The 15333-nt window shown below is 42.3% G+C and overlaps 1 protein-coding gene across 1 annotated transcript in view; it reads left to right on the top strand.

Moving 5' to 3' along the window:
- The window catches only part of COL5A3 (collagen type V alpha 3 chain), a 598884-nt gene that overhangs the window by 530859 nt on the left and 52692 nt on the right, over window positions 1-15333 (top strand). Inside the window, exon 53 of the mRNA XM_078650321.1 lies at window positions 15019-15072. Coding sequence (XP_078506447.1) covers window positions 15019-15072 — 54 coding nt within the window. The remainder of the gene's footprint in view (window positions 1-15018; window positions 15073-15333) is intronic.

Raw genomic sequence — 15333 nt, 5'->3', positions numbered from 1 at the left:
CTGGGTGAGTCTGATGTTTCTCCATCTCTTGCAGAGTGCTGTGGAGCAGGGGTCATTTAGGTCTTACAGGTGAGAGTTGAGGTCACCGAGTAGAATGGAGGCTATGGAGTCGATGGTGAGCTTAGCGATAAACTCGGTGATGAGGTTGGTAAAGGTGGTTTGTGGTCCGGGTAGTCAGTAGGCGAGGATTCCATTCAGGGTGAATGTTCTGGAAATTTTCAGCTTGAAGTGCAGGTGTTCCACGAATGGGGTGGCATTCTCTGTGAATGTAGCGCATTTGATAGATTCCTTGTAGATGATATTGAGTCCTCCTAGCATGTGAAGGCAGTCTCATCGAGCAAGCGTGTAGCCCGCTGGAATTGCCGTAGCAATGTTAGGGACTGATGAGCGGTTGAGCCTGGTCTTTGTGATGAAGAGCATGTTGGGTGCGTCACTGTTCAGAAGGTCCCATATTTCGGCTGAGTGTTCATGTGTTGAGAAGCATGCATGCGAGTGGGTGTTGATGTGAGAGTTTGCTATGGTGTGTGGTGCAGCATGGGAGTGTAGGTGCTGTTGCTTCTTCTGTGGTATGTGTGTTAGGAGGGGGAGTTGAGGCCATTGTTAGTATTTGTGTGGGGAGTGAGGGTGGGTGGCTGCTGGAGAACCGAACGTGGGTGTAGGCGAAAGCTCCTACCATGGTGTGGTTCAGCACAGCAGCAGTTGGGGACTGGCATCCGGGGTCTAGCGACCTAAGGAATGCAGCAGAGTATCTCTGGGTGGTGATCAGACCAGGGTTACTGGTGCTAGGCGCAGTCCAGGCGTGAACAGGTGCAGACAGTCGTGGCTGTGGCGCTCCTGCATCTCCATCTTGCAAATGTCACTAAGTAGGTCCTGGCAGGGGGTGCCATCATGTAATTTCATGTGCTTGGTTTCTTATTTTGAAGACGGTTTTGGCAGGAAAACCAGTAATGTCACTTCCTGTCCAGTTGGTTGATGGTAAATTCAGTGATGTCACTTCCTGTGCAGGTGGATGATAGGGGATCCAATGATGTCACTTCCTGTGTTGATGTGTGGTGGCAAATCCCAAATCAATTAACATGATTAGGAGTCCTCTTTGTCCCAGTCCTAAACAAAGAAGGCAAGATGCCTCATTTGTTTAGCACAAGGACAAACATTTCTCTTCACCAGTTTTGGTAGATTATCTATTCCCTTTCCCATCCTACGGCCTTATGTTACTGCATGAAATAACCACTGTCTCCACATAATAAAAGTTCTTACTTCATGGTTTCGGTTTCCTGACTCGCCCAAATGATATACCTGTATCCAAATAATGAATGCTATTACTTCACGGTACTGGCCCTGCTTATTCAGGCTTTTTATTCTTGGCAGTCTTAAGACATAAACTATCCTACTTTTTAGCACAGAAAATGGAACCCTAAAATACCTAAGGTAGTGCTGGCTACGCGAACTCAATTACAGGCTGCATCTGTCACAAATGTCATTTTGGCTATTGAATCGTACAGCACAGCTACTCTACTCCTGGCCATGTTATATAACAAGTGTTTGTCTTGTAAATAACACGTTCATTTTCACAAAACGCTCCATTCAAGTTAGCGTTGGAATGTATCCAATATCGAACATTTAACAGAAGTAACCTTGAACTTACACAAACTTAAATGTATGCATCAGGTTCTCTAGTTCACCATTGAAACCTGTGAACTTAAGGTTAAACACAGATCAGGGCAACTGGCACTCAATCTTCTAAAAGAAGCTAAAAGAAGGGATTTAACACAGGCCCCTACATCCTTTTAGGCGAGCGTGCCCCCATCCTTTTAGGGGCCACTAAACCTCTCATGGGGGCCCCATTCCACCCAAGGCCAATGAATATCTGTGAGATAGGGGACCCTCTTATTATTATGCTGCCCCCCCCCTGTTTTATATTATGCCACTGCCTAAAATAGCTCACTAGGGTCGGTGCCTGGAGCGTTCAGGTAACACATCTTGTGTTTATGGAACTCAAAGCTCCCTGGATAAATATGAAAATATGTATTAATGCTGTTTGCTTCCAATAATGTCCTCCTCGATCCCACTGGTACCCCCAGCCTCAATTTTCCAGTACGTAGTTGCCCATCACTCTGAAATCAACAACCCATTAGGCCTGCACACCCCGTCCAACCACCATCACTTGTTGCAGTACCTTTTATCAGGAATACAAGGGAGGAATAGCATCTGTAACCACACATGCCAAAACTATGTAGGCTTAAAAACGCAATGAATACCACAACTGTGTCATTACCACGTGTTCCATTACAACACACATCATTACAACGATCAGTTTTACGGAAGCGCTCGACTTTGGAATAATTTAAATTACTATACCAACTCCAGTCGGTGTGTTAGATGGGAAGGTGTTGGACTTAAAATCCAACACCAGCCCAACACTGCATTTCCTAAAGCAAGTCATTGTAAGGACTTGAGTTGTAATGGAACTTGTGGTAACATCGCAGTCGTGGTACAGACTGTGTTGTAAAGGCATTATGATGCAATGCCTGCATTGTAATCAATATTGACCCTTTAAGGAGTATTTTCAGACTGCCCCTCCCGCTTAATGCTCTGCACTAAACAACTGTTACTGCTTTATGAACTGCACCACCCTGTCCAGGAAGACCAGACCTGCTGTTGGAGTGGCACTCAGCTCCTCCCTGATTCAGACTCCTTCCTGAGCCACTGCAAGTAAGGTCGGGTCAAGAAAAAGATGTGGGTATGAAACAAACAGGTATCTAACAACTGAACCACTGCGAAGACCCACCGGATTTTGGTCCTGTCTGGGGCACTGTTATGGCAGCAGGTACCAGTGTGTGAGATGGTAACCAAGCGATGAAACACCAGACCTTCTAAATTACATGGTGCCACTGTGTGCCACACAATATCTGCTCCCTTCACGTGATCACCCAATAAGCAGATGATATTGCATTGAGTGCCCACAATTAACTGGAATCCCCTGCAGAGAGCAGGCCTCCTACTAATTGTATGGAGGCTCTACTCAGCCGATGCCCATTACAGGCTGTGAAACATGCCCAGGACATCAACAGATGCCTCTAATGATTTGTGTGTTTTTTGGGGTTGGAAAAGTAGAGATAGTGAATTAAAGGGCCTCTGCCCGTGCTTGGCAGAAAGCTCAATCCTCCCAAATCCCAGGGCCTCCTAACATGGTGAACAATTTTCACAGATTGGCAGGTCTGAACTCCATTCATTCACCTCAGTACAACCTCCTGCTGCACTGGCTGAATGGAGGGGGGGGGCAGTGCCACCAGGGCTGGACTGGAGAACCTTAGCAGTCCTAGCAAAAATTGTGAAACCAACTCTTCATCTCCTCACGCTATCACCCTCTTTTGATCCAGCCATTCTCTCTCTCTGATCCCTTCCTCTCTACCTTCCTCCTCCCTCCATCTCTCTTTCTCTCCTGAAGCCTCCCTATGTGGAGCTGGGGAAAGTGACAGAGGCACCAGGACGCCCTGGGCATTCAACCCAGCCCAAGGGAAAGGCCCGATGTTACAAAAGGCCTGTTCCATCCCCTGAGCACCATATCATGTGCAGGCAATGCAGTAAACAAGAAGCAAGTGCATGAGTACAGTGATCTGGCAACTAACCTTTACAACAGCACAGTGGCCCCTCTCAGAATATTTTCAAACCAGGAAAAACTTGACACTGTTAACTGAAATAAAACATGCACCCTAGCAGAACAAATAATAACACATAACTAAATGTAGAAAGGCTTACTGAACAACAATTGGGACACATAGACATTCAGGGGCCAAGCGTAACATGGAATGCTCCACCCAGTGTAGAACCTACTGCCTTCCTTATGATATTTCTAAATCCTTAATTGGTTTTCATATGACCATCAGGAACAAGGAAAAGGCAATTGTGCATTGGGCAGATATAAACCGTCAGCACATCAGTTCTGAGGTGCAACATGCATTGATTGAACACTTTGGTAATTAAATCTAGTCTCTAGACTATTGTGCTCTGATAAAGAGTAGATAAGTAAAACATCGTAAAAAAACAGTACCGTAAATACCAATACCGTAAGGCGCCTTATTTAATAGGTGCTGCAGTCCATCCCACTACAAGCTTATATCCTCAGAATGAGGAATGGACATCATTATCAGTGTTTTGCACACTGATTATCATACTTTTATTCTTTTACCAAGCACTTTTCCCAGATATATTTTTATAGAGGTGTCCACTGGCGATGTGGCAGATCAGTTATCCGAGGTGCAGGTTTCCCCACCAAACTTGTATTTATGATTCACTGAGGATTTGCAGCACATTCGTTAAAACGGCATACATATTGACATAGGTTGTTGCAAAATCACCTATGTTTAATTCTAGTTCACTTAGATTATTTCATCAGTGTTTTGCATACTGATTTAGTTTCCACACAATTTCCTTCCATACAAGAATGTTTCTTGGATGTAGTTTACCAGGTTTTTACAAGCTATTGTTTCCAAAATTGTAGGTGATGGAAATGCCCCTTTCTGCAGGGTCATCTCCTCCCCCTTTTTGCTGAAATTGTTTCTTTAAGACCCTGTGCACTTCACCACTACTAACCAATGCTAAAGTACTTGTGCTCACTCCCCTAAACATGGTTTGATTGACTAATCCACAATTGGCATATTTAATTTACATATAGGTCCCTAGTAGAGAGCACTGAGTACACTACATGTTCCCGGGGCCTGTAAATTGAATGCTACTACTGAGCTTGTAGCATTGATTTTGCCACCCACTCAAGTAGCCCTTCAAACATGTCTCAGGCCTATCACTGCAGAGCATATGTGTACAGTTAACAAGGCTAAGTCAACTTGACATTTAAAACCTGTTGCCAAGCCTTAAACTCCCTGTTTTATTAAATATGTCACCCCTAAAGTAGGTCATAGGTAACTCATAGGGCACAGTGCTGTGTAGCCAAAAGGTAGGACATGTACATTTAAGTTTTGTATGTCCTGGTAGTGAGAAATATCCAAACTTGTTTTTCAGTATTGTGAGGATAGGATAACATTGGGGATTTCTCATTCAACTAATAAACTGTAACTCCTGATTGAGAGGGAGTAGTTTGTCATGCTTTATTACTATGGGTTTGTAATGATAAATCCTCTTTAATGGTGAAATCGAATTTATCATTAGAACTTTGAAAATGCCACTGTTAGAAAGTTGGCATTTTCCTGCTTTTAGCCTTTGTTTACCTGCAGCCTGCATCTTACCAGTCTGGGGTAGGTGACAGCTGGACTTTGTGTACTCCCTCTAGACAGCCACACACAAAGGGAACTTAGGTGTAAATTAATGTATCTTCCTGGGAGTAGGGGAGGGAGGAACTTGGCATAGCTTCACACTTACGCCTGAATAGGCTATGTCCTGTAAACGCACAAAGGGCTGCATACCCCCTTATAGTGAGTTGAGGGCCATGGCAGGAAGGGAGGACCTCTGTGCACCTAAAATACACTTTTTTGAAGTCATCCCCCACATCAAAGGCACAATTGGGTATAAGTACTGGGTCTCTGACCCCACCAAGACAGTGCACCGCTGGACCTGTGAAGACTCTTCCAGGAGAAAGGACTGCTGTGCTGCTAAAGGACTGCCACTCTGCTGGACTACTGCTCTGAAAGAACTGCTTTTCTGCTGTGCTGCCCTGCTGCCTGCTATCCTCTGGCATGACTCAGAAGGTCTGGACCCACATCAATTGAACTCAAATTGACTCCAAGGGCATGCTGGCTTGCCCCATGTTCTAAGTCTCAGGACATCAAATCCTTCAATTCACCCTGCTACAGCATATGGACTTTGATGGCTGCAAGTGTTGCCCTGCTAAGTGGTGCCAACCCAGTCCTGGGCCCTTGAAAGAGGGTATAAAGTGCTGCTTTAGCAAAAATCATTGCATCAACTCCATTGCACCGCTCAGGCCCGGCGCATCACTATCGACAACAACGCATCGCAGCGGTACGATGATCAAGGACATTGCTTTGTCTACCGCTCATCATATCACCTCCAATCCCAACGCATCTTCAACTGTGCGCAGCTTGGAACCGACGCATCTCCTCCATCGTAATGAAGAACAATAGTGCATCACCTCCTCTACTTCCTGCATTGTCATTGAAGTTGAAGCAGTCAAGGTACTTTTTAAGTGGGCCAAGGAGGCTGATCCCTGTATCTGACCCGCCCTCCATTGTGGTCAGCCTGAATGTTTGCACCTGCTTTAGTCTAGCGCATCCAGATAGCCTCAGTTGGCGCTAAATGCTTTCAAGCCCTACATTTCAGTGTATTCCATAAAAAACCATAACTCCAGTTACACCTATTGGATTTTTGTTCATTTGGTCTTTTTTCACAAAAATAAAAGGTTTTTTCTAAACTGGTTTGGAGCCTTTTTGTGGTGTTTTAACTGAGTTACTGTTTGAAGTGTGCACAAATACTTTACACATTGCTTCTTAAATTGAGTTTGACTGCTCTGTGCCAAGCTACCAAAGGTTGAGCAGAGGGTAATTTAAGGTGTGTTGTGACTTACCGTGACTAGGATTGTCATTCCTGCTTGAACAGGGTGTATTCCTCTACCAACTAGAAACCCAATTTCTGAGTTTATTTTAAATATATAAGTGGACTGGTTTATTTAAAAACAGTTTATAGGTCAGGTAGAGCTCTCAGAAGTGAGTTAGTATTCCTATTTTAAGTGTCTAAGCTCAGGGACTAGTCAGCTTTACTCTGTAGAGTTCTGTCTTGAAAACGTTCACAATAAATTTGACAATCTAGCCTAGGGATCGATTATTGTTAATTAATTGATGATAGAGTGCCCCAGACACAGTTTAGGAGCTGGAAGCAGCTGATACTGCATGATAGTGAACACATTTTGCTTTTAAGCAGCGTGTATGTTGTATGTGTTAAGAACAGCGACAGTTCTTGATGTCAAAAACTGTGGAAAGGTTGTGACCCACCTGTAACACATCCAAAAAAGGTAAGGCCTCTTAGTATGATGTAAATTGGTGCTTTTATTTCGGTTGTCAAAAAGAACCACTATCTTGCAAAAACATGCCATTTATGTTGAGTTACAATACCAGGGCTAATACTAACTGTATTGTATTCAAAAAAGTTCAAACTTTGCCCTCTGGCTGGTTTCTCTAGTAAATAAAACCTTGACATAGTCACAGCCAAGGCTTTTTCCAAATAGAAGATACGCTTCTTACCCCAGTGTAGTCCGAGCAATCACATAACATAATTTCAGACACATTCTAGCTTAATGTTAGTAGTGCTTTAAGTAGGATAAAAAGTGTGTAGGGGAGGGGGCGGGTCTCTAAAAGAGGCATGCCAAAGAAGCATACCTAGGAATCCTAGGAAGTGTGGCCTGTGCAATTAAGGGTGTGGCTTAAAACATGAACTAAAATTCTGTGCTTTCACAACATACCCCAACCAGTTTTCGGATACCTTCCTGTGAGTTTTATGTTATTGGACCCAGGCATATCACACAATACCATAGATGCACCTAAAACAAGTATAACACAGGAAGGAGATTGTTCCTCTATTAAGCTAGTGCACTGGGGGTGCTACCTGGCCGGGGATTAAGTTGCTGGTAGATCTGAATTTCAGATCATAATGCCCTCACACACCTGTTAGGGGGTCATGCTTCAACATAGGGCACTCCTCTTTAGACCGGCGCTGCAATATCTGATAGGCCTGGTGGCTTCTTTGGCGGAGTCCTTTAGATTTGAGGACGTCGTATGTGCTTGGTTCTTGTGGGTTAAATGCAATAAATGGTAATGTGAAAAGGGTGGCTTAAAATAGGCACCGGAACCCAGAATTTTTTTAATTCAATATGGGTCCAGGACTAGGTAAAAACAGTGGCGCTATCTTATGGTCCCTAGGTACTAGGATAGCTTTTATAGGTGCGTGGTCTACATGTTTCATGCCATTCAGGTCCAACCGTTGGGCACCACTTCTTCAGGACCTTGAGAAGCAAAAATGCCCCCTAGTGGGGCGGGGGGACTCCCCGAAATTTGAGGATATCCAAATTAAGTGTGGCTGGTCCCCAATGAGGAACCAGTATGATAGCTCCACCTCAATGTTTTTCGTACACTACTTCATAGACGAAGGGGAGGAACCTGACCACTGTAGGGAACACTTGGAAGAAGAATCGGGCAGTGCTGTCTCACCTCCACAGCTAACCCACGTCTGCATAACTAGGAATCTTAGTAGGAGTGGCCTGTGCAATTAAGGGTGTGGCTTAAAACATGAACTAAAATCCTGTGTTTCCACAGCATACCCCAACCAGTATTTGGATACCTTCCTGTGAGTTTTCTGTTATTGGATACAGGCATATCGCACAATAACATATGTGCATCTAAAACAAACCAGACCTTCTGCCTTTGCCAATTCTTGTTAGCAGGAGCAGATAACTAAGTAACAACGCAGATTTTTCTGTCAATAGTTATAATTGGAAATGTTTAACTTATGAAAAAATAAGAGCGTGAATTAATCCTTACTAAGGTCTGTGGATGGAGTTGCAGTCTATAGAGTGTCTTAGTCACTCCCATTCTCTCACATTCATACAATCTGCATGTCAAATACTTCCATCATCTCACCAGATCTTTTGACATCATCTATGCGCATGTCGCATACATCATCCCCTTCTTCTTCATTACTGTCTTTTCACTCAGCCCTTCTGCAGGTACTTGCTAATGTTGCCTCATATTTATAATTCTTTCTCTGTCAGACACACTCTCTCCCTCTACACTTGTTAACACAGCATTCTCTTTTCATTTGGCACTGTCAATATTTCAACAGCTGTGCATACTTCTCTCACACATTTTAAAATCAAATAGTAACGACTACTGGCACAAATCAACTTTCTGTGTTTGCAGAGAAGCCGAATGGATGGGCACCTTAATGATCCAGAGACAGGCACTGCCTTCAAACTCAACTCCAGAGCTCTCAAACATGACCAACATGAGCACCCATCCACAACCATCGCTCATCCAGATGCAAGGGGACACAAAACAAAAAATAAGCACTGTAAATCATAATTTAAGACAGAATCTGCCATGTTTTTTGGCTTTTTGGTGTCTTAAATGTATGAAGAGCTCAAGCTGTGCTATTTCACCTCCTACAGTGGAAAATGGTTGCTTGTCACAGGGATTTTCACAGCATGTGCTGCTTTGTGCTGGAAATGTGGCAGCATTTGTTGACATATCTAAAGGAAACAACTGAACATATCACAGGAACATACACAAAGCGACATAACAACACAAAGCATAACAGCTCATCACTTCAAAACAGAATGCAGGACGTCTGTAGCACAACACAACCACATTGCCATAATGTAGCACAAAACACAGCTACCGAAAAACACAACACATCACAACCACAACAAATAATGACACAACAAATGGGCACAAACGTCATGCATTACCACCCCCAGAATCCTGTTTTCACAGTTCAGTAGTAAAAGCCTTGACTTAACTTACCAGAAGCAGGTAAAATAGAGCCAAAGATGTTTTGCGTTGCAGCCTCTAGAGATGAATCAGTTCAAATTATGCGCTATACAAGAATCATATGCTGCATGAGGAAAAACATGTATTTAAAAAGCACAACATCTTGATAAAGCAAATCCTCTAATGGAATGCAAGATTAAATATAACATGTATAACTCAACAGGAACTGCTTCGCTGACATGGATTCCCTTTGGGGTTTTGGCTATCAGTGTTAAAACGATCAGAGTTTTTGCCTGAAAAGTTAAGCACATGAATACAGGGCCCATATAGGGACCCAGGTCGAATGCTCCACTTAAAACCTTCAATGTTAGCGTCCACGTATGTGGTTCTGTAAGATAATCATTCAAAGTGTGGTGGGAATGCTGGGAGGTAAACCCTCTAAGAAAATAAAAATCCCTCATCTTCTGGTTTTACCGCTAGGCGGTATTACCTCCCAGTACCAAGATTTGTAGGTCCTGAAGAGGGACAGCATGGGAATTTTTTTTCCCACTTTGGAAAACTGCATGTGTTCCCATATTTAAATTGTTTTTTAAAATATAAATTCCACTAGGAGAATACCTGAAGGAAGAAGAGCAGGGATAAAATGGTGGGCGTGTGGCACTTCAGATTCCGGAGTTCTCACAGCACTTAGAAAAGACTGTGAACACTGGAATTGGCTTTTGCAGGCACCCCCTCCAAAGGATGCATATTCAGTAGTACGGCACAAAAGGTTATTTTTAACCCCAATTCCTTCCAGCCTTAATAAATGGTATCATGTTCTCTCTATTATATCTAGCCTCTCTGAGCACCCCTGATATCACCCATTACTAACAACATAATGATTAATCCATTACATATTCAGCCTGCCTCTTCACTTGGGAAACCAACCATTTTACAAAAGTGATAACAATTCATTTCATTACCGAAATGAATAAAAATACTATCTTTAACAAAAAAAAAGGCAAGGAAGGATGGACTATAGAAGCTAGGCCAAGGGAAAAATAATAAATGCCCTGTTCTCACTTGTACAGAAGTCGAAGAAAAGGACACAAATCAAAGATGCAAATTTTGCTCCCTCTTTTCTGAGTAACAATGTAAATTGTGATATTCTCCCTTTTTATTTGTGCCTCGAGTTAATGCAATCTAAGACTCAATGTCAGTTGCGGCTGCTACCTAGAAGCAGCTGTGGGGTGGGTGGGGGTGAAGGGATGGGGGGGGGGAGTGAAATCAGGTATTAAAAAATAAATCACCTACCTCCGGGCCGTCCTGCTGGCTGGCCACCACCTCTCTTGTGTCTTGTCCTCTTCCTGCCTTCTTGTGACTGATCCAGCATGAAGCGTGCAAAATTTTATCACAATATGTTATCATACAAATCACAAATCTAGGCCCATAATCAATACACTCATTTCAGTTCAATACCACTTACGCAAGGTCTCCGATGAATCTTTGATTGATCTAATAGGGACTAGGACCTGAAAGAATGTGGGACAATCTCATTATGAGGACCTGGAATATGAAATAGCCAAAACAAACATATCTTCTTCAAGTATTCCTTACATAAATGATGGAAGGTATATCATGAGATGAGAAATATGACTAAAAGAATGAGACAAAATTCGAATTACAGGTCTTGAATCATGCAAACCAAGTATGGTAGTTTGGTTCAGTCCATCAAAGCATGTAGCATAAAATGCCACAGTTGGAGTCAGTAACCCTTTGGCTGGAAGGTTAATCTCTGCTAAACTTTGCCAGCCCACAAAGTAGAAATTTCGATTGCTCAGTCAGGAAAGTTCAGTTTAGAGTTTAGCATGAAGGAAAATCAGGATTCAGTACTTCAGCATGAAAATTCTGCAAATCCCCCTGCTCCTCCTTGACAGGGCAATTATACCTCGAAATGTTCTCTGTTTACACCCACAAATGTTTCTTTTGGCCAAATTGTTGAATGCTCATTGGTCTTTTCAATGGTCTGCTCATGGTGTAATCAATACATCATCTAAGAAATCCAGAATGTTAGGTAATCCATTTTGAATATCGTCCGATTTTGTTCAAGTTTGTTTGTAATATCTTTCATCCTTCCCATGGAAGTTTCATGAAACCTTTCTTTAGATACTTTCTGTCGAGTACTCTTCCTGGGTTTGCTATCTATGGATACAAAGTCTCTGCACACAACGTCCAATGGGGAGAAACATCCTTTGTTTTCAGAATGACTGCTCAGTATAACTTTTCTTTTATATTCTTGCACAGGTCAGCAGAATAAAACATTTTGAGGCCTATATGTAATTTATCTGAATCTCTGTCACGTTTATCACTTTGACACCATAGCCAAACTCATTAATAAAATTCATTTGCAATGCACTACATCTGAATTATTGTCACATATTGATTAGGACAACTTCTTAAAGACATACAGTTCAAAAGCACATTATTTACGTGTTGTTTCATGTTTTTCTTTATACGTTACAGAAATCATTTATTAGATTCAAACTGCAAGGCACGTTAGCATTTGATAGCAATCCCTAAGCATTAGTATTGACATTTCATTCATTTTCAACACATTATGTTTTAATCTGTATCACATTTATCTTTAATTATTCAATATTTTTTGTTATATCTCACATTTATCACTCAGGTTTTTTCTGTCAATATTAATAAATCAAGGTTTTCGAACACTCTGCATGCTTTTACCATGCAGTTGAACCTTTTCACGTTTATATTTTAACTCATTATCATGTCAACTTTATGAATATTAGTCGTAAATTCGGTTAGTAAAGAGAACTGCTAGAGGTAAACGTTTTTCAATAATTTACGCTCCATTATGATGAAACAGGAAGCACCAGGGCTCCCGCGTTCCCCGCATTCAATCACAACTCTGCAATGCAGCGTTGTGATTTGTCTGAGCGCCGTGAGGCGGTGCTCAGCCAGGTGCTGAAGGGGTGGGCATGTTCTCCATTCAGGCTGTAATGCAGCCTGCATGGGGAACAGGAAAAGTATGCACAACTGTTTTGGGTGGCCTGAGAGGGACGACTAAACAGTCATTGCGCACTTTGGAGTTTTGTACCACTCCTCCTCTGCTCTGCAGCCACGCCACACCTCCTTACGCACGCTGCCGCAGCAGGAGAACAAAATATAATTATAATAACATTACGTTATTATCATTTTATTTTTCCCTCACTTTTGCTGCGTCATGGCAGTAGGGCGGCATATCTCTGCCTTACCAGAGAAGCTGCTGATGCTCAATGAAACTCCAGACATGGTGTGAGTTCCACTCCCATGTCCAGGGCTCGCACACTGTCTGTCTCTGTTTGCATTACACATAGCGAGTGTCCCTCTAAAATGATCCCACAGTTGGAATGATACTTAGCGCTACATTATTCAGGTGATATCACTGTCATACTTTGGGTGTGATGCCTACTCCCTAAACAGTCACTTACCCTCACCCAGGATCTGGCACAAACCTGCCTACTCCCTACAGTTCTGCCGATGGAGCAGTAGTGGCTGCTATGGGGCAATAGTTATTGGGCAGGCGGGGGGGGGCTTAAGAAAAAAAATTAAATTGCATTTTCCGGCCGGGCGCAGCTTCTCCACCATCCTCTTGGGTCAATGCAGGAAGCAGGCTCCCCTTAGCCAATAATGATGCTGCTGTCATCAGCATGACAGCAATGTTGTGATTGGTCTGAGCACCATGGTTTGGTGCTCAGGCAGGCAGTGGGAGCCTGTGCATGTTCTCCACCCAGCTGTGGAACCAAGCCCAGTGGAAAACATGCTAAGTGCGCATTACTGTTTGGCCGGCCCACGACGGCTGGCCAAAATGTAATGCGCACTTAGAAAGTGCTCACCACTCCTCCCCATGCAGTGTGGGCAGCCCACACCTTCACAGTCAGTACTGAAAAATAAAATATTATCATGATGCGATTATCATTTTATTTTTCCTGTGTGGTGATGCTCCTCCACCTTAGCAGAGAAGCCGCCACTGCAATGGAGTCAGTTAAAACTCCATACAATCTGCATAACTTGTATTCCAAACAGCTTCTTGTTGGACCCCCTTACCCAGTATGTTTGATCTCAGAACACATGACACCAAAGATGCCAAAAGCCGCCAGAAAGACATGAAATCAGGCAAAAAGAGATCCGAACAGGACCTCCAGTTCGAGGCTCACTGACCAAACCTAAACTGACTCGAGTCCTACTTTTGACCTCAAAATGCAGAAACTCAATACAGTACATGTCCTTGCCCAATCCACAAAGGCTAGCACAGACTCTATGCAGAGTGACTCAACAAAAAAAAGCATGTCACAAAAAGTAAATCTCATCATCAAATTTGTTAAGTAGCAACTGATGAATAAAACACTACCAAGGCGTACATACATTTACAGATAAAATATGTCTGAAAACATTCTTAAGAAAAAGAACTATGCCTCCTTAGCAGTAAGTGCTGATCATTAATTGTACAACAGAACTAGTGTGCTACAGAAGTGCTCTAACAAGTCAGCGAGATTGAGGAATCATCTTATATTTATAAATTATACCTTGTAAATTGGATTAAAATTAATTTCAAAATGAAAAGTATTCAAGAGGTTGGGGATAAATAGCTGCAGTTATTGGCACTGAAAAATAAATGCTCACAACACATAGAGTTCTGTATAAACCATGTAGAATACCAGTTAGGGAACTCTGAGCAGTTCTCTGTCTTTAGATGGAGAGCTTCTCCTTCTCACAGAGAACAGCTACAAAACCAATAACACTGTAAATCGTCCCATACTAAATGTCTGCTTTCTAGCAGCATTTTATGAACAGGGTTAGCTAGATTACTAGCCCTGATGAGCACAACACACAACAAAGGTGACAAAACAAAATGTTTTGGAATTTTCCAGAAAAGTCTTTAAACATAAGATTAGCAAGAATATTGTTCATACCAAGATACAAAATGGCAAAGGAATTTTACCATTCTAGTCAGAGAATGACTTTTTGGCATTAGTGTAATAATATCCTAGCAAACCTGGAATTAGTAAAAGCATCTTCTGACACATGTTTTGCTCTCTTTAACTCTCATTTAAGAATCATAATGTTGTATAGTCATTGGCATTGGTTTTCATTTCTCTCCAGACCCAACCCTACAGTTAAAAACAGGTGGAAGACATGGAGCTTGGTGTACTGTCCCAAGATATCACTTTCAAATGAAAGCTGCCTTTGATAAGGAGAAACAGTGGATAGGGTTAAAATTATTGATTGATTTCTTACCTCATAGGATCTATGAGCAATGTCTGAAACTTCTTCCGCCAGAAGCCATAAAGTGCTATAGCTCTATGGACTCACATTCTTTGTCACATAGGAAAGACATGTTGAAGCTTCAACCAACATAATTGGTTTAACAAATGTTAATGCTCCTCTCATAAACGATGTGAACATTAATTTTGCATCTGATTCAAGTGCTATAACAACCCTTTCTGTATTTTCAGGCAAAAGATGCTGCTTTAGTGACATCATGTTGTGTATTCTCTGAAAGTAAATCACTCTTTTGATATTTGTACAGGGTCTTGATGGGCCTGTCGGACAGAAGGGGGATGCTGGAGATCCTGGAAATCCTGTAAGTTGATCAAGGCTATTCAGCAAGATGAGTGCACCAGGTTTGGAAAGCTTGGCTTCTGCTTCTTTTGGAAGTAGTTTCTGATCCCATTTTTTAAGTCTGGCTTTGTACGAAAGTATTCAGCACTAAGCAAGAACCTTTTTTGTGATATGCATTTCTGACACAAAGAGAAGGCATCAGTTGGGTAGCTAAAACTCACCTCAAAGACTTTCCTGCAATATATGCATTAGCCCAATTGGAGTGTTTCCATCTACAAATAAA

The sequence above is a fragment of the Lissotriton helveticus genome, chromosome 1_1 (assembly GCF_964261635.1).
Source record: "Lissotriton helveticus chromosome 1_1, aLisHel1.1, whole genome shotgun sequence".
In the NCBI taxonomy this organism is placed as follows: Eukaryota; Metazoa; Chordata; class Amphibia; order Caudata; family Salamandridae; genus Lissotriton; species Lissotriton helveticus.
The sequence above is the reverse complement of the archived record's forward strand: the minus strand, read 5'-3'. Positions and strand labels throughout refer to the sequence as shown.